Genomic DNA, 21,229 nt, shown 5'->3' on the forward strand with positions numbered 1-21,229 from the left:
AATAAATATATTGTTTTTCGGTCCTACGAGGAAATATCATCAAGTATAATAATTGCAAAGTGGAATGAATTAATAAGCATTACGGATGACCTAAATTAAATATAGAAATAACATAATTCTTTTACAATATAGTAAATGCATTTTTTTATGTGATTATATTCAATAATAAAAAGTTTTTTCGTGATTACAAATTATTTAATTGCTTAGCTGATAAAGTTAGGCATGTTTATTACTTTTGTTTGATTTTAGTAACTTATTTATTTTCGAGTAGTCCTTTCGTTTGTTTAATTCCTCTTTCATACTTTATCTATACTTTATCTTAAGTTGATTCGCAATAAATATGAGTTTTTTCTCATTCAGAACAATTAATTTTTATTTCATTAAGGTCTTTTTTGTTTGGAAAAACAAATGTTTATTCTTTGGGTTCATAGTATTTTTTGTTGACTCGTTCTTTGAACGTTTGATGAATACTACTTAACAACTAGGTTTTGCAATTAAATCATGTAGCGTTAGATTTGGAACATGCTAAATTGATCCTTCTTCTACATAGTGTTTTTTATTCATAAGTGAATGTAAGTATTTTTTTCCATTGTTGTTCATCCAGAAAACGGCTTTAAAGACTTAACAGCGATTTTCAAAAATTTATAAAGCAAGAGGTTAAGGAAAAAATATCTCATCAAATTCATAAAAGGAATAACGAAATAAAACACCCATGTATATTCATCAATAAATTTATTATTATTGTCTTTTGCTCATCAATAAATTTATTATTATTGTCTTTTGCTCATCAATAAATTTATTTCCCATGCATGTTCTTGAACCTCTAAATTAATTTTGTCTTTTACACTTATCTATTATAATAAGTATATAAATCTAGATCCATTTGCATGTTTTTACAATAGTATAACATACATATTTATGTTTTTCCTCACTTTTAGCATGACAATTCCGAACATCAAACCCTCAATAAAATGAACTTACTATTGTTCTCGAAAAAAAAAACAAAAAACAAAAAACAAAAAAAAAACCCAATCAGAGAGATTCTCTCATTTACTTGTATAGTGATTTTTTATGTCACTTGTATACTAACAAATCATCAAACATAATGCACGATGAATTTGTCACTATAAATCGTATTATTTCGCAAAATTTTATTTAAATTTCAAATTTCAGATTATATTTTATTTTAATAGGAATTAACGAGTCAAACCGTTACTTAACATGTATGTTTTAAACAATCCAAGTACCAATAATATAAGACAGAGAGAGATCGGCAAAAGCCAAAAAGTAATTAGAAATTCGGATGAGGACAAGGGAAATTAAGAAATCATCGAACAATTACCAATCCTCTCCCATCCCATCAATGAGGCAAAGCATACAAAATCTTAAGAAAATCTTCCTTTTACTTTTATACCAAAAAAAAAGGAAAAGGTATTTGAATTTGAATAATATTAATACATATATATATATATATATATATATATATATCATTTAGAAAAGACAACGAGAAAATGTATTTTGACAATAATATTACTTAGTTCATAAATAAAATTTGACATTTTATGATGAAATAAGTCGAGCAAAAACTATAATACCTTTTATAATTTAATGATAGATCGGTCATAAAATATAAAACTCGTGATAATTTTGTCACAAAATATCCAATGAAGTGAAAAACATAAGATAAATTAATAGTTTGACTGAAATTTTCATCTTTAATGTATACAATGAATCAACCACTATAAGTTATAACCATAAGCCACGTAGGTGTAGTCTAAACTTATAGTAAAGGTGGGTCAATAATTTTTTTTAAAATATTAATTATTCTCATAAATATCTGCAAGTATTTTATACATTTTTATTATTTTTTCAACACTTTAGTTTTTTTTTTTTTTTTTTAAATATCAAAGAGACTTCTAATCTCGGTAAAATACCCTCGGTTACATGAGCTAGAATAAAATCTACAAAATACATCATAGACATAAATCGAGAGAGAATCTAACATTAAGTACATATAATCGCTCACATTGTGCATGTTTCCGACAAATTAATAAAGAACTAAAAGCACATCAAATTTCGAGCACTCCTAAAATACTGCTATTTTTAATTAAATTACATATGTTCTTGAATTTAATAAAGAGATTTGTAACTAATTAGGCCACTTTAAACATGTGATTTCGGATCTAACCTATGTTTGACAATTTTTAAGGATATAGCCAAATGGCATATTTGACAATAATTAAGGTATGATTTGCCCTTATTTATTAATAAATTCGTCATTTTTTCTCTCCTAATTTTTTTCAAATAATTTTTTTTGCAACAAAACTTCAAAAATTCGTATATTTCTCATACGAACTCGAAATTGAGTGATTTCATATCCTACAAATTCGTAGATATGATTTTTTGAAGTTTTTATATGTAAAAAATGTGTAGGAAAAAAGTAGCAGAGAGAAAATAACGAATTTGTTAATAAATAAGGACAAATTAGATCTTAATTATTGCCACATAAACCTGTTGGTTATTTCCCTAAAACTTGTGAAACGTAAGTTAAAAACAAATTTCATAGTTTCATTTTAGCTATTTTACTAAACTGTCATTTAATAAAGCATTTAGTAAGAATTGAAAATTAGTAGTATAGCATAATTCCAAAGATAGCTTGCACTATAACCCTTGTGGATTATATTAGCTTTATACTTATTACATGAATGTTATCAACATCGATTAACAATATTATTAGAATAAGACAATAGCATGACTGCAATTCTACGTCAGAAAATTAAAATATCATATAATGAAGAACATCATTTTCAAGCCGGCAAAAAATGACTACAATTCTCACTTATCTTTAATGAACGGTTATAATTTTACGTTTAAAAACACACAATGTGCTATATACACGAGATTTACACATATATGATTGCATCTTAACTATAAACAACGATTATATTTTTGTAACTGCCTATTTAGTTCCCATGTTTTGTGTGAAATCACAATCCATCTTTTTCAAAGAAAAACAATATACCTTATCCTTTCGAGCAATAAATATACAGTTCTTATCTTAATGAAGCGTTATCTTTCTGAACTTGTTTAATATATCTTAAGCATATGGCCCAACTAGCGTGCATTATTTCTTTAGTTTGTAGGGAGTAGTGTTTTATTACTAATTAAACACTAATAATATGCTAATAACCAAAACAAAGTTGCATCGCTTAAATTTATAAATGCAATTAATACATGTATAGCTAGCTAATATACAGTAAAATATAGTGAATTTTTTAAATGTGTTTTTAATAAATAAAACGGTCCCACAAAAATTATCGTATATTATATAAGGTATATAGTCATACAAAATTACACGTTGTAGATGAATAAATCGTACACTTTGACATACCAGGGGCTTCTTATGTTACTAGTTTTATCTCCGCGCTACGCGCGAATGATTCTAGCATATTATAAATGATAATAGCAAGTAAAATTTGTAGAGGTTAATTTGTGCTATCAAGAATCGTAAACAATGAGCACCAAAGAAATCGACGATTAAGAAAAAAAACTCTTAAAAATCATGAACAAATAATAAATGTAAAAAATTTATTTTGTACATTGATTAGACTTTCATTGGTAAATAAGACTTGCGTTCACTTTCTAATGGAATATGGAGACACATATAAGGTGAAAGTAAATAAATATCAAAGATAAAAAGAAAGATAATTTGATAAAAGAAATATAAAACTAACATACCCTCAAAATACCTCAAAATAATGTATGTTATTGATATAGTATAATATAGTATCAGTAATTATGATTATAAAATACATAAAAAAAAAATTATAAAAAATATATTGATGAGAGAGAGAAAAAAAAATAATATACATTAAAAAAATTTTACAAAATAGATTAAAAAAACTAAAAAAATGATATAGTATAATTAAGAAAAAAAACCTTAAAAATCATGAACGAATAATAAAATGTAAAAAAATTATTTTGTACATCGATTAGATTTTCTTGGGTAAATAAGACCTGCGTTCGCATTTCAATTAAATATGGAGACACATATAAGGTGAAAAGAAATAAATATCAAAGAGAAAAAAAATAGAATTTAATAAAGAAAATATAAAACTAACATACAGTCAAAATAATATATGTTATTGATATAGTATAATATAGTATCTGTAATTATGATTATAAAATACATAAAAAAATTATACAAAATAAATTGACGAGAGAGGGAGAAAAAAAACAATATACATAAAAAAAAAGATTTACAAAAGAGATTGAAAAAAACCTAAAAAAACGATATAGTATAATTAAGAAAAACCCTTAAAAATAATGAACGAATAAGAAAATGTAAAAAATTTATTTTGCATATCGATTATGCTTTCATTGGTAAATAAGATGCACGTTCGCTTTCCAATGAAATATGAAGACACATATAAGGTGAAGAGAAATAAATATCAAAGAGAAAAAGAAATAGAATTTAATAAAGAAAATATAAAACTAATATACAGTCAAAATAATGTATGTTATTGATAGTATCAGCAATTTTGATTATAAAATATATAAAAAAAATTATACAAAATATATTGATGAAAGAGGGAGAAAAAAAAACCAATATAAATAAAAAAAAATTTACAAAATATTTAAAAACTAAAAAAAAAACAAAAACAAAAAAGGCAAAGAAAAAAGAAAAAAAAATTGAAACGCACAAAGGCAAAAAAAAAAAAAAAAACCGAACGGCATAGGGCCAAAAAAAAAATATATGCCCACGTGGCGGCGTGAGGGTAAAAGTTGGGGGAGAGGTTGCATTTATTATCTATGTTATAGAAATAATGTATGTTATTGATAGTATCAGTAATTTTGATTATAAAATACATAAAAAAAAAATTATACAAAATATATTGATGAAAGAGGGAGAAAAAAAACTAATATAAATAAAAAAAAATTTACAAAATATTAAAGAACTAAAAAAAAACAAAAAAAAAAACAAAAATAAAAACAAAAATAAGGCAAAGAAATAAGAAATAAGAAAAAAAAAAACCCAACCGGAAAGGCATAGGGCAAAAAAAAAAAAAAACCGAAAAGGCATCGGGCAAAAAAAAAAAAAAAAGGCCGCACGTGGCGGCCTGAGGATAAAAATTGGGGGAGAGGTTGTGTTTATTATCTAAGTTATAGATATCATTTTTTTTATTAAGGAATTAGTATTTATTTATTTATTAATACAAAATATTATTAACCAGGATTATTTAAAGTCTATATATGTATTATTAACTCTATATCATTTCCAACACGATACTTCTGTTTTTTTTTTTTTTTGCTAGTATGTATTTCATATATAGTCTATAATGTATAACAAGAAACGTATTTAATATCTAATTTAATAATGGATACTCTAGTTTTTAGTCAAAATAAAACTATAAAATTTGGATATAGCCAATTTTTAAAACATTTGTGAAAATAGCCAAAAGTGTAAACTGACACATCCAATTACTTAAAATACCATTACCGCATACCACTTAAATGAACAAAATAAAAAAGAATTTTAAAAAATTTGCAAGTAATGACAAGTGTAAATGTATTCTGATTTTTAAGAAATGACAACAACTAACACGAGAACAAATTTATATATATTTCATTCACGATAATATATCTTTTGTGATTTATTGACTAAAAAAACCTCAGAATCATTATTTTGAAAACAAAGACGCAAAAAATTGTTCCCTCCTTTATCTTTCTCAGACTACCAAAATAACCAAAAAAAAAAAAAATCTAAAGGATTTGAACGAAGAAGACAAAAAAATTCGTAATTTGTGAATGTACTGAAAATAATAGGAAATAATCTGTGTTTGTTTGAATTGGTAACTACTACAAATACGTGGCGTAATAACAAAATCTGTAATTATTTAAACACGAAAAAAAAAATGCTAATTCTATTTAAGGTCACGATGAAAATTTTAACAAAAAACCATAGGCGCTCTCTATCCCTAAAGTTGATAAGTTTGGACTTTCAATATTCCGTGACGTATTCTCTCATTGGATAGAGACTCCGATGATCTCGACCAATGGAAGACTCTCGACTTAGGAAAATGTAATTTTTATTTATTATTTTCTTTTTCATGTTTTGACTATGTTTCAATAATCTAGACTTATAAGATCTAGCTTTCGTATCGCTCGATCTCTTCAGATCTAAATCTTATATCTAAGATATTATTTTCTTTTTTGCGTATGGATTTTAGTCGGGCCAGACCCCCTAAACCCGTAATTTGCAGCAAGCGAAGATCGATGTTTCGATTCGCGATTCGTATAATAATCTGATAATGACTTATTACCTACATAAATGGTAACCCTCACTTTTCATCTTATTCTTATAGAAGTTTTTTATTAATTTTCTTTGCTCTAGTTTTGTAATCTAAGCCTTTTGACTTTTATCAATATATTTTTTTGAGGGTCCTTTAATATATATATATATATATATATGTATATATATATGTATATAATATATGTATATATATATATATGTATATATATCATTTTGAACATATACTTAAAGAATAATAGTAAGATAGTTGGTCAGTACATATGTACTAACATTTATATTTTTCACTGTGAAAATTGACAATTTCATAATACGTTATCATAAAAGGCAACTATATCTTTACTGTTAATTAAGAATTTGCGAGATTTAATACAATTTTTCACTCTTACACATATTCTCTAACTTAAATTTATACACTACAAGGCATATAAAAACTCTCTCGCCCTTTTTCAATTTTTGTCGTTGTTATTTATCAAGCTATATTTAATTTGAATGTCTATTAAAAAACTAGTTATTCATATTTTTGGGAAAATAACATACATATAATGTATTTTAGTGAAATATCTAATTCAAAATTATACTTTGAAATGAATAACGGTGTTACAAATTTCCATTTCATAGTTTCATTACTGTTAATTCTTATATAAAAAAAATTGAATCGAATGCAAACCAATACCTAATTTCCAAATTTTCAATTTTGAATTAAAAAATAGTCTTCATATTTTCCAATAGATGAATTCATTGCGTGTTCGAATTGCAACTCTAAATCATGAATTCTTTGTTCGAATGAATAAATATAATTGATGTTTACATATAAATATTATAGTCACCGTAAATAAAAAGTCAATAAAAAATATTTGTGACACTGTTATCTATTTCAATGTATAATTTCGTCATTTTAGCTAAATAGATGATATGAATTCGATACTTTTAAAAATTAAAAGTTAAACTCGATAATTAACTAAAACATAAGATATATGTATCATTTTCCCGTATTCATTTTTTTCCCTTTTTTATTACAATAAAAAGGTTGTCAAGAAGAGCACGGTGTCTTATTTCTTCACCGGAAGCCGTACGTTTCAATAAAAAAAAAAAAAAAAAAAAAAAAACACACACACACACACACAAACCGAAAAAGATAAATAAATAAATAAAAAATAGTGGGACCCAGACTTACCTGTGTTGTGTGATCATAGTCTAAAATTGACAAACTCTTCCAGAAATGAAGAAAAGGAAGGGACAGGTGGGCCCATGAGTGGTATGACATGAATGGTCGATATCACACCTTCATTTGCCACGTCACTTTCCTTACAATGACAAATTTTTTTTTTTTTTTTCACATTTTGATTTTTCAGTCAATTAAAGAAAAAGACAAAATATATTCACACCTTGGACTATACTGTACGTGAATATTCATCTAACATCTAGGGTAGATACAAAACATTAGTGTACAAAAATTGATGCTAGATCTAGAGAAATGAATTATGAATATAAGTTGATTTAAGTTTTACTAGTCTACAATTTTTTTTTTCAAGTAAATGAGATATACGATTACTTCTTATTTGTTCAAAATATTTATTAAATCTACAAAAGAGTTAAAAAAAATGGAAAATAATATTTCAAAGTGCGTTTTCTCAATATATATATATATATATATATATATATATATATATATATATATATATATATATATATATTGAGAAAACGCACTTTGAAATATATATATAAACAAAGCAAAAGTGAGATAAGTATACATTACGAAGCTTAGATGTTATTATTAGAAATTTCAATGTAACATGTTATGTCCAATGTATGTTGTAGAAATACAATTCTCATGAAAATGACAAAGAATATTTAAAAATTATAAAGATCGAAATTAAAATTGTAATTTTTTTTCTTCTCATTATTAAAAATGATATTAAAACTACGTTTCTCATCATTTTTAACAGAAATTTTCATTATTATACAGACTTAGCTTCGGGTATATCTCGGATAGAGGTCGGTACCTCATTCAAAACATATGCCGTGCATAAAAAATGAGAAGCAGAAGATTGTCAAAGCAAACAAAGGAGAACAAGGGTCTATGATGACGAAAAATACTAATTCCAACAGATGTGTCCTGCAAATCCAAAATCGAGCTAGAAAGACTACCATAACAGGCAAAGCTCGAAACCTAAGCCACCCTCGACAACATGTCGCACTCCATATCATCTAAACTAAACTAAGCATTTCCCTAACAATTTTTATTTTTCAAAAAAGAAGGCCAGCAAGAATAAACACAAAGAAGACTATCTCACACAAAACCACCATACAAACGTGGACTAAGAACTTAAAACAACTACTCATATTAACATAAAGCAACCAAAGTAACATATAGCATAAGAACTTTAAACAGAGCAGCATAACAACAGACATACCTTTCATCTTCGCCTGCACCCCTCCCAACCATCACTCGGAGCCACCACGAACTTCGAGAAGTCCAACATTGAAGTCTCCCCGAAATCTTGTAAGGCATTGCCCAGGACAGAGCTCCGACGGAAGCCAGACCGCAGAGCTTGTCATTCCGAGTTCAGATCTCATATCTAAAACCGGTCTATCTCTCAACAAACGAAGCGCTCCAAATCCGAGCAGCGTCAAGAAAGTGCCAGTCGGAGCAACGAACAACCGAGATGAGACAGTGACGAAGATGGAGTCAACCACTTCACTAGGGCTTCATGGAGTCAACCGCTCGAATTAGTTTATAATACATAAGTTTTGCATTTTTAAGAGAAATCATGTCTAAGTAATAACCGAAACATATGACATCAATTTAATATATATGGGTGAATATGACACTTGAACTATCTGTTATATCAACGTACTAATGGACAATTTTAAAAGAATATACTTTTACTAATTAATGGCCAAAATTTTGTAACTATTGAATGTTGGCTATTTTATTATTGGTGGTAGTTTTATATGGATAATAAGATAGCACCATACTAACCAAAAAACTCATTTTAGTAAGAAATAATTGAGAAGGGATGTTCTATTATAATTGTTTGATTGAATTGAAAAACTATGAATGTATCAACTCTTAAAAACTATATATCCCTAAAAGAAATATCTTGAAACGCTATAGTGACTATACCACCGACAAAATCGCTCAGTCTGTGTGCATCAAATTTCGAAATATAATAATACTGTTTTTAATTTAAACCCTAAACGATATGTAAAGATTTAGTTGGTTTGTCATAACTATCTGATCAGAGCATGAGAGAGTAATTAATAGCATCTATATTCTAAAGTCTAAACAACTTAACCAGCTCAATAATTATTCTTTTTTGTTTTTTGTATTTATTATTTATGCGTTCGCTGCCCTGCTACACATAACTCGAATGTTTTTATTTTCAAGTTTGTTTTGATCGATTTTCACTTGTATTTAATATTCTTCATTTCAAAACCAAGAATAAATAAATAAATAGACGAACGACTAGTAGTCTAGTAAGGTGAATAGTACAAAAACGGAGAAGAGATTAAAGGGAAGTCCACGTCGGCATTTAACGTGACGGAAACTGTTATCTTTTTACGGCGACGTGACAAGCTTTTTGCGTTTTTTCTTTGCACGACCTCCGTTTTTTTTCCGTCAACAATCGAACTTCGCATACAAATAATAATTCCAGGTTCTTTCTCAAAAAAAAAAAAAAAAATTAATGATAATAATAATTCCACGTTCACAGTCTGACTCTAATCTCATGATAATATTTATTACTGAATCTTCATGCAACGACTAAACAAAATTTAACCGTTGATTTGGTTCTTTACTTAGTTATTTGTTTATTTATTCTTTTTCTTCTTAATTATTCACTGAAAAAACCTAGATGAAATATGCGGTGATGATTATATATATAATTCTAAAGTAGATTTGCATCTGCCGACACTGGCATTAGTCGTATTAATTTTTTTTTATTTTTATCATTGTCGTTTCAAGCACAACAAAATATTCAAACAATTTATATAGTAGATTTAATGATCAAGAATTTGAAATTAAAATTACAGGGTCCACTAAAGAAGGTCATGCACTAAAATGTGAGCTGTGGACTGGAGACTAATAAGGATGTTCAAGCGGTCGGTTTTTTCAATAATATTATTTTAAAAAAAAGTTGAAAAAATTATAGAAGATATTACTGACTTTGGAGGATATATAGTTGGTGTTTTTCTTGTATATCTACGTTAGAAAAGGGTTAAGAATCTCACGTAAAATAAATGGGGTCTAAAAAGAAGTATAAGATCATTTATGAATATATCACCGATTTTTAAAAAAATATCATGATTATGACTAAAAATATAGAGCATAAAACATTCACGTCGAAGCCATAATGGATCGAGTGATCCAGGACTATGATTGGTTCCGAAATTTCAACTCCAATTATTTTTAAATTTATTAATTAGGGAATGAATTTTGAAGTTATGAACTAGGGAATAATAAGCCAAACGGCAATAATTCATAGGAAACTAGCCTATGAAAAAAGAAAACTGTGGTACCAAAAAAAGGCACAAAATTTGAGATTTAAAATAGGTACGTTCATAACTCGGGGTATAAATGCGAATTGTGAATCTAAATCAAAAGGTCCCATATTATTTCAAACTGAAAAAGAAATAAAATATGGCAAAAAAAAAAAAAAAAAAAGCCTTGACCGGGAAGTGGGAGCAAAGACATGTTTAGAAAAGACCCCACCAAAAGTGGTTGATTTTTTCCCATTATGTCTATGCTGAATCACGTTTCTTATTTTTTGCCGTGTGGTTTTGCTTTCAAACAGTTACGTATTGGGTGATACAAATTCTATAACATTTTTCTTGGGTGAATTTACAATTTTGTAAGGAAATGAATATAATTAAAGAGAAAGTTCAATTTTTGATGTGTGATGACAAGTGCTCTAATTTGATTTTTATGCTCATAGTGTAGAAAATTCTAAAGTGATGTATACGGAAATTTATTTGATTTTTATGCTAATAATTTTTATCTATGACCCCCTGATTTTTTATTTTCAAATTTTAAATCCCATGTAAGCCAAAATTTAATAGAATTACAATCTAATACAAATAAATTTAGGGATTTAAAATCGATGTCTGCGGGGTCTCTTCCTGCGTAAGAGTACGAGTTCAATCTCTCGAAATAATGATTCGTCTTAATTATTTGAACTCTAAATAATTGATGATTAATCCCCCGAAATTTAAGGATTTATGATTCTCAGGAAGCGAACGAGGTAGTTTGAAAAGGCTCGACAAGATCAACGGTCAAAGACGTAGAACGATTCATGCTCACACGCACATTTGATCCAAAGAGCATACTTATTTACTTTCTCCATTCTGATTACAACTCTTTCACATCTATGCTGTCACTTTCCATACGTAATTATCAATAATGCTCCGTTCATTATTATTTTCCATTTGTTTCTTCTTGCGATTTTACTGTATTCAAATCTATTGGCGAGATTCGAGATCTGTTTTTTTTTCTCCGCCACCAAATTTAAATAAGATAGAAATTAGGATTTCGACCCATTGACAGGTGAAACGAATCCCGCTTCATCATATATGAACATAATTTGATCAAATATTACACTACTAAAATGAAATTTATTCTCCAAAAATCCTTTTCTTTAGTGACACAATTATGTTTGGATATAAATTTATCTTATTACACATAAAATGTCTAACCAACATATCTTTTGAAAATGTTTGGATACAGATATGCCTTTAAATTCACCGAATAATTACTAACTCATTGTTTAAAGTTTAACATATGTTACAAACCTGCTAATTTCAATAGTTTAGTTTAACATTTTGTTAATTTTTGAAACATTAAATTCAACTAAGAATTTAAACCACGAATTTCTATCACTATCAAGTTATACCATCTAATTCAAACCGCTTGAGTATACAAAATTTTGTTTCATTTATACCGAGCGTTTATTGAGAATTCATCTGTACTTATTCATATTTTTGTTACTATCATAATTTCAAACTGTGTGACAATTTGAAATTGAAAAGTTTTAACTGGCTTAGTACGTTAGAAATCTCTTTTTTATATTGTTTTTAACAAAATGTTAAGCTACAGCCTTATATGGGCAGCCCCAACATTAAGATTGATGGTCGAATCCTACGTCCAATATAATAGCATATTATGTCTAAATTTATTTTTAAAAATCTAAAACAAATAGAAATGACGAAGTCATTATATATAAGTTTTTTTTAGTGAAAAATGACATAATTAGAGATGAACATTTTACTACTATTAATTCGTATTTTTTTTTATTAACTTCAAATCTTTATCTATAATTAACTTCTGATTTGGAAAATATAGAGGCTATTTGAAATCGAATTTTACACTTTTATGTGAAAATTAAAATTTGTTACCCAATTCGTGCATTTATTTTTCTCATACGATACGTAGTTATATAGTCCAATAATTTCGTACAAGTTGGCAAGAATATTGGTGACCTTTCAGCAGCACAATTAAGGCTTGCCATTTTTTTTTCTTATTTTTGAAAATTGAAAGGGGGTGATATAAAAATGCATGTTGACAATTCATATTATTAAAATTATTTATACTACTTGAATAAATTTACTCTTAAAATAACTGTGACGTGACACTGACATCTACAAGTGAGATGATTCAATCCCATTATCATGTATAAAGTCATTTATATCCAAGTAATTTACGTTTAAATGTTCAATGATGATACAATTCAAGATAAAATTTTTAATATTTTATCTTTGAGATAATACATTCGTATTTACCTAGTAATTAACCTTATTAAATATATATATACCACCATCGTATAATTTTCATAAAGTTTTGTATGAAATGTGAAGCATTTGTTATCCTTTTAATCCCATTATTATTGCATGAGCCTGATTTTTTTTAAAAAAAATTTAACGTTACAATGGCAAGTAAAAACAAAGTATAGTAACTGAGTGCTGATTCATACGTTTGACCTCGAATACGGTTCTGTCTTTGAACAACAATTTTTGCCCAGAACCTGAAAAGTTTGTTATAAAAATTAATTAAAAAACAAAAAAACCAAGAAACGCTTTCGTTACTCGCGTTTCCAAACGCTCCAAATCTCTAACAACCAAACACAACCACGCTCTTTCGTTTTATTTATTTTTTGTTCCCACAAATCACCCTGATTTTGTTAAAATAAGAAATAAAAAAACAAAAACCCAGTAAAACTGTAGAAATTAAAATAACCGAGGAAGAGTGCAAAATAACCGATCTTTGGCTGTTTCACTTTCGTAACAAATTTAACCGTTTTCAAAACAAATCCAATGAAAAAAAATTTAAATATATATATATTTTTTTAAATCTCTTCCTTTTCTACCTCTCTCATCCCCACCTGTTACCAAACAGACAAACATAAAAATTAAAATCCATACAATCGTTTCGTACCCCAAAAAAAAAAAATAATAATAAAGGAAAAAAGTAAAAATATATTTATAGAGAGAGAGATAAAGACTGTCTCTATTTCCATTTATTTGAGTTTGTGTGTTCGAAAAGCATTTACCAGTACAAAAATTAAAACCGACGAAAAAACGGACGGATCTCAGTCAACGGGGTTTGACCGTAGATAAATTAACTTCCAGGGCCAAATACGTAAAAACGAGTATTATTTCAGTTTGGTGTGTAAATAAACATTAATTTGTTTCATATGTGTGTGTATATAACCCGAGAGCGTATTTGGATTTGGCTGTGTCGTTGTTGTTACGGTCGGTCTTTTGTGGTGTATATATAATACACAAATATATATATAACAAGACACATATATATAAGGCTTGGGTTTCACTTGCATATATATATCTTCCTCATTAGCCTTATAGGAGAGAGAGAGACTGAGAGATTTTTGAGGGAATAATGAGAACAAGAAGAGGCCTTTGTTACAATATGTGCTCTTCTTCTTCTTCTTCTTCATCGGAGATTAGGCTTTTGCCAAACAAGCGAAAGAGCTTCACCGGAGAGAGAACCTTCGCTCGAAAACGACACAGAGTCTCGCCGGAGAATATCTCCGCCGGACCGGACTTGTTCGATTCCTTGCCGGACGATCTCGTCCTCACGATCCTCGCCAAGCTCGCTTCCACCGCCGAATCTCCCTCCGATTTCGTCAACGTTATGATGACGTACGCGAGTGAAAAAAAAAAAAAAACCTCGATCGCTTTCTCTTTCGCCATTGTTGATGCGAATTCTTAAAGCTTATTCCTTCTTTCTCTTTTGTTGTTGTTACAGAAGCAAGAGATTGAACGATTTAGGTCTGAATTCGATCGTTTTGTCGAAGGCTTCTCAGAAGGCGATTTCGGTCAGAGCGAAGAACTGGAACGAGTCGGCTCACCGATTCCTCAAACTCTGCGCCGATTCCGGAAACGTCGAAGCTTCTTACACTCTCGGCATGGTATGCAGAGAATATAAATATGAATAATTTTGTTATTTTCGATTTTTATTTAATATGTTTTGTTTTTTTATCTCTTTGTTTCAGATTCGGTTTTACTGTTTGCAAAACCGTGGAAGCGGGGCTTCTCTGATGGCTAAGGCGGCGATTGGCTCCCACGCGGCGGCTCTCTATTCGCTGGCGGTGATTCAGTTCAACGGAAGCGGAGGGACGAAGAACGATAAGGACTTACGCGCCGGTGTCGCGTTATGCGCACGCGCTGCTTTTCTCGGCCACATCGACGCGCTGAGAGAGCTCGGTCACTGCCTTCAAGACGGCTACGGAGTCAGGCAGAACATCGCGGAGGGACGACGCTTTCTCGTCCAGGCCAACGCGCGGGAGCTCGCGGCCGTGGTGTCGACGCGCCGATGGCTGACGTGGCATCATCCGCACGCGCACCACGCGGTGGCCGGCGGCGCGTCGGGGTGTCCGCTCCTGAGCGACTTCGGGTGCAACGTCCCGGCTCCCGAGGCGCACCCGGCGAGTAGGTTTATGGCGGAGTGGTACGCGCTGCGAGGAGGTGCGTGCGGTACCGTCGCGTCGGGGCTGAGGCTGTGTTCACACGTGGGGTGTGGACGGCCTGAGACGCGGCGACACGAGTTTCGGCGGTGCTCGGTTTGCGGCGCAGTGAATTACTGCTCGCGCGCGTGTCAAGCACTCGACTGGAAGATTCGTCACAAGGCCGAGTGTACTCCGGCAGAGCAGTGGATTGAAGATGAAGGTGGTGACGTGGCAGTTGTCCACGGTGGAAACGACGGTGAAGAGATTATCGCCGATAGTTGAAAGGATTAACAGAAAAAGATCTTAAGATTTCCGTGTCGAAATGGGAAATTACAAGAGGCCAGGGGTTGAAAAAAAAATGGAAAAGTCCGTTTTTTTTTTTTTTTGCTGGGGGTACTAATGAAATTACGGGAGTTTTTGAGGGGTAAAAAGAGAAAAATATATAAAGTTAGTGGCTTAACTGGCATAGTGTTTACTACGAGGGAAACAAATTAGGCCATTTCCGTAGTTTTTTTTTTGTTCCCCGTTAGTGTATAGTAGCGGATTTTCAGTTGCCAAGGAAATGTTCGAGATTTAATTTAATTTTTGTTTCTCTTTCTTTTTTTTTTTTTAAATCTCGTGTACTTTTTTGTACTATATAGAGAGCAAACTGTCAGCCTTAATTTCGGTAATATCGAAAAGTTCTCGAGTTTTCGCTAATTTCTATTTTTAAATTAACTTCTGTTTTTTTTTTTAAATGATATAAATCTAACTTTTCTAATTTGTGTAAATACGCAAAGAAAATATAATTATTTATGTGGACAAGTTTTCTCAACGGTTTGGTTTAGCTTCTGGACCATAGATTACTGGGTGAGGCAAATAATAGGCTATTGGCTTAGTTTCAATTTCAAAATTTATTTGTTTTGATTTGGATGTGTAACGGAGCTACCAAATATAAACTTCTCATTTATGGTCTCTTTTAAAAGCTCGTCTTTGTGGATATGGTAAAAGATAAGGAGTTTCTCTTCCTTTGTATTTTCCATAATAATAAAGAATCTCTCTCTCTGGTATTCAATATTCATATTCAATTTACAGTCTGTAAAATGTGCAGTTCTTTTCTGTGAAGGTCAAAGATGCCAAGTCTGGGTAAAAATATTTATGGGCTCAAAACGGCACAACTATTATTTATGTAATATTCCATTATAGCTGCTGCTTTTTTCTGGCTTTTATATTAGTAAAAAAATAAATAAAATAATTAGTGGAACGCATTTTAGTGATTTGACCAACAATTCGTGAAGGAGAAAAAAAAGGGCAAAAGGGAAAGGAAAATAAAAAAAAAGTAAACGTTAGTGGAAGTGAGGGACATATTATTTAGACATCGATGGATATGGTTGTTCGGAGATTAAATAAAGAGAAAGAAAAAAAAAGGGACAAGCTTTAATTTTAATTTTATTTTTTTTTATAAATTTTTTATTTGTAACAAAAAAAAAAACTTAGTGGGAAGAAAAATAAACGCAATGTCTAAAAAAGCATCTCTCAATGGGAGTGCACTTATTCTTTCTTTTATCATTATATTCTTCTTCCTCCTTTTATTTTCTCTTAAATAATTATTTTGGGAGAAAAAAATTGCATAAATGTTGCTCTTAGTCAAGTTATCACAAATTCGATTCTGAAATGTGGTCCGAAGAATATGACATGGTTGGAGACTTGTGTGGAAAAATGAATCCATTTGTGCTATATAGTCTTTTAACTTTGTCAAGAGAAACAAAATTTCTCTTCCATATGCTTTTTCTTATATTCAAAAAGAAAATTTTATTGTATTTCTATTTCAAATCAAACAATTTCGATTGTTTTGTAACAATGAAGGAAACCCGACTTCTGTTCCGTCCATAGTGTTTTGCTTAATATACTATTTTTATTAGAGGATATTATATATTTTTTTTAACATATGTACCGAAACAATTGTTTTTTTTTAATTAATACGAAACAATTGTTATACTCTGGATTCGACCGGAATTCTGACTATCCCCACAACATAACGTTATCTTCCGATTACCACAATAATCGCAGCTTAGATGGAATTTAAATTTATTCCGTCCATTTGCCCATATTTAACTAGTCAAGTTTGTCAATCAGAAAAATAAATAAATTTATTATTGGTTTCAATGGACTTGTTGTATATATAAATATTTGTCATGCCTATTGGTTAAGGGATTTAGCTGGTTACTTAAATCGACTTTAAAGTGGGATTATATTTTGGCATGAAAAAAAAAACACCAAAGGTTGGTTAGGTTAGAGGAAATGCAGATCTGCTTCGCACGTATTTAATTAGTTAGATATACAAATAATTTAAACCAGAAAATAGCATGCGTAGAGTTAATCTAGAACTATATTGTTTGTTGATAGTTGTGTAGTTGAAAAGTAAAAAAGAAAAAAAAAAAAGGCCAATTATATGTGTATCTACTTCACAGAAAAGGGCTTCAATATATCTACCTTCTCATTTCATTTTGTCTTGATCTAGAATGGCAAATCTTGTAGTTGTTAATGGTCTGCACAAAAAACCATTTTACAACACATACTATTCTTCACCCATATTGTTTTGTATGTTTCTCAGCATGACAAAGAATAGCGAATGAATTTGTTTTTTTGTTTTTTTTTTGGTTTCTTTCACATGTACTTCCATTGAATTTTTATTGGGTACAAACTATATTTATGAAGAAATGAGTTTAACAATTGCCACGTCATTTTTTATTATTTTAAGTTTAGGACCTAATTGACGTAGAATAGCAAGCTACTTTATAGTTTATATCATAAACAAGGCAAAACTTCAAACATCTAATACCTTTAATTCGAATATGACCGAGTAGCCAAATTATGAAGGATTTCAAATGTTATGGTTCAATTTTGAACTAGCCTCATAGGGGTAGTACTAGTAGTTACTTTTTTTTTTTTTTTTTTTTTTTTTTTGAAGGGCAAGCATTTACTTGCGCAAATTCCAAAATTATTAGTAACCAACAGAACCAATTTTTATAAATGAGCTATTCGTGGAACAACAGTGAAAAATGAGGTGTTCTCATAATTGTTTATAAAAGACTTGAAAAGGCAATTTTTACTCGTTTTGTATAATTTGTTATTGTTATCACGGTAACTAAAAACAACGAAGTAAGAAAAAAAAAAAAAAAAAGAAGTGAAAATGCGAATAAAACGAGCTATTTTGACACTTTTCTTAACACACGAACTATTAATAAATAAAGCGTATTAAGAAAAGCAGGGTCGTTTAATTCAATATTGGGCCAAATCTCGCCCAGTGGGTTACTTTATTGGCCCAATATTTATTCTAGGATAGGCCCAACTAAAGCCCAGCAATAATAAATTAATTTGTTTTTTTTTTAAGTCTTATTTTCTTTTATTCTTTTGCCTCGTTACTATTTTCTCGACTAGAACCCCCAAATCCCCAAAAAGCTTCGACATTGAAACCAGGTAAATCCTTCGACTTTCTATATCATCTTCTTCATCGAATTCTATGGCTTCGTCGATATACATTCTGTTTTAGTGCGTATGTCTCTGTATCTATATCCCTTTCGGAATCTACTTTTTCGAGAGACGATCAAAATTCTCGCTCCGTCGCAGCGTGTTTTGACTATCCGATCAAATCGAATTTCTCGAGACGATGAATTCGTTCCGTCGCAGGAAAATAATCGGTTGTTGATGTGTTTCGAGCTTTCAGGCTAGAGAGAGAGAGAGAGAGAGATGAGTTTCATAATGGAGTTCGCGGAGGATCTGATACTTCGGATGATGGAGGATCCGAAAGAGAGGGACGAGAATATAAGGAAGCACATCTACGCCGTGAAGGATCGGTGCGCGAAGACGAAGGAGATGTGGAGTTTGCCTCTCCGTCCGTACGGTTTCTGGACTTTCGAGCGACACAACGCTCAGCTCCGATGGGACGCTCAGATCAGCCAAGTCGAGGGACGCAGAGACCCATACGACGACGCTTTAGCCCAGGCTTACAAGTCCAACAAAGCCTCGTCCTCTTCCTCCGCCAAATGAGGTTCGTCTTTTCTATCACTCTGATTCTCTTTTCTGAGCATCTATTGGGATTTGGATTTTTTTTTTTTTTTTTTTAGTGGCGATGATTGGTATGTTATTGAGATTTAAGTGAGGTTTGTCTGATCATTGCTTATCTTTGGGTTTGATACTAACTTACCAAAGGAGCTCAATTGAGGTCCATCTTTCCAATCACTCTATTTGTCTCTGTTTCTATTTTCGAGTATCTAGTTGAATTTGGATAGTTTCCGATAGTGATGATAATAATTGGTAGGTTAAAGAGCGTTAAACTAGGTTTATTGCTTCTTCCTGGTAGTTATGGAGCTTAGTCCGATAATTTATTCGTCTGTGTGTTCGGTAGATATTTGGGTTTGACATTAGGTAGCTCAATTGAGGTTCATCTTTCCAATCACTCTATTTGTCTCTATTTCTATTTTTGTGTATCTAGTTGAATTTGAATAGTTTTTCGATAGCGGTGATAATAATCGATAGTTTAAAGAGCGTTAAACTAGGTTTATTGCTTCCTCCTGGTAGTTATGGAGCTTAGTCCGATCATTTGCTCGTCTGTTTGTTCGGTAGAGATTTGGTTTTGACATTAAGGAGCTCAATTGAGGTTCATCTTTCCAGTCACTATTTGTCTCTGTTTCTATTTTCGAGTATCTAGTTGAATTTGGATAGTTTTTTGATAGTGGTGATAATAATCGGTAGGTTAAAGAGCCTTAAACTAGGTTTATTGTTTCCTCCTGGTAGTTATGGAGTTTAGTCCGATCATTTGCTCGTCTGTTTGTTCGGTAGAGATTTGGGTTTGACATTAAAGAAGCTCAATTGAGGTTCATCTTTCCAATCACTCTATTTGTCTCTGTTTCTATTTTTGATTATCTAGTTAAATTTGGATGGTTTTCGATATTGTTGATAATTGGTAAGTTATTGAGCTTATAGTGAGCGATTTGGGTCTCCCATATAGTGAATAGTTTTAAAGCCTTTAGGTTTATTGTTTTTTTTTTTTTTACTGTTGGTTTGATCATTGATCATTTGTGTGTTCGGCAGAGATTTATTAGTAGTATTATTTGGGATTTTGGTCTGGATATCAGATATTATTCACTGTCCTTTCGTGGTAAAGATAGGTTTCAAGCAAAAAGTTGATGAGAATTTTGATTTGATTTGGTTGATAAAAAACAGAAAGTGTTTGGTGAAAAACAAGAATACAATGCACAGATGAACAATTGGTAGTATTGATAGGAAAATGAGAGCTCATTATAATATATTAACCCTCCTTGACTATCTATTATTATTGTCTAATTTCCCTAATCCAATAGATAAAAGTCTTTAGCTTTATTGTTCCTAGTGCTTTTAGTGTGCAAATACATAATTTCCACAAGAGGACAGTTTCCTAACAGTTTATGTAAAGACAATATCCTATATTTGTTCTTAGATTAGAATCCTTTTAGTAAGAGAGTTACTACTTGGAGAAGAGGTTGAAAGGAAAGTGCTCTCTAAGCTCAACAACATTAGAAAATTATAAAAGAGAGAATCTTTTTTTTATTCATATATATTAGTGAGGGTATAACTTGAATTCAATTTCATAATTTTCTTTTTATGGTATTTATCTGCAGGATTGACTCCATGGAATTCAAATACAAATCGGAAGCAGGGATTTTATGCAGTCGCTGTGATGATATTATTTTTTTTTTTCCAGCTAAAATCAACTTGCTGTATTTTCAGCTAGAACATATCTGAAACAATCCTCTTGTGTTTCAATAATCATCTCAAATACAAATATTTCCTTGCATCATGTAATATTCTCAAGTACTATAAGAGCCAATTGTCCTTTAATGCCATTGACATACTATTTCAAATCCACTTGGTTCGTCTAAAAACACAGCTGAAAATTTGTGCTTTTACTGAGAAAACTAGATAAGAGTAAAAAATA

General features: G+C 30.4%; 2 protein-coding genes across 2 annotated transcripts; both read left to right on the forward strand.

Moving 5' to 3' along the window:
• Window positions 1-14,044: 14,044 nt before the first annotated feature.
• On the forward strand, window positions 14,045-15,855 carry LOC149403534 (HCP-like superfamily protein with MYND-type zinc finger). The gene is made up of 3 exons (XM_089609784.1): window positions 14,045-14,467; window positions 14,574-14,736; window positions 14,821-15,855. Exons 1-3 carry the CDS (start codon window positions 14,205-14,207, stop codon window positions 15,553-15,555), a joined length of 1,161 nt encoding a protein of 386 aa, XP_089465910.1. The 5' UTR covers window positions 14,045-14,204; the 3' UTR covers window positions 15,556-15,855.
• Window positions 15,856-18,662: 2,807 nt separating this feature from the next.
• On the forward strand, window positions 18,663-21,155 carry LOC149403535 (NADH-ubiquinone oxidoreductase). Its single transcript, XM_089609867.1, has 3 exons — window positions 18,663-18,732; window positions 18,980-19,303; window positions 20,913-21,155. The coding sequence occupies exon 2, from the start codon at window positions 19,003-19,005 to the stop codon at window positions 19,300-19,302; it is 300 nt and encodes a 99-aa protein (XP_089465993.1). The 5' UTR covers window positions 18,663-18,732; window positions 18,980-19,002; the 3' UTR covers window position 19,303; window positions 20,913-21,155.
• Window positions 21,156-21,229: the final 74 nt, after the last annotated feature.

This window comes from Urtica dioica, chromosome 3, assembly GCF_054948205.1.
Source record: "Urtica dioica subsp. dioica isolate 48M chromosome 3, U.dioica_male_clone48M_v1_H2, whole genome shotgun sequence".
NCBI classification, from domain to species: domain Eukaryota; kingdom Viridiplantae; phylum Streptophyta; class Magnoliopsida; order Rosales; family Urticaceae; genus Urtica; species Urtica dioica.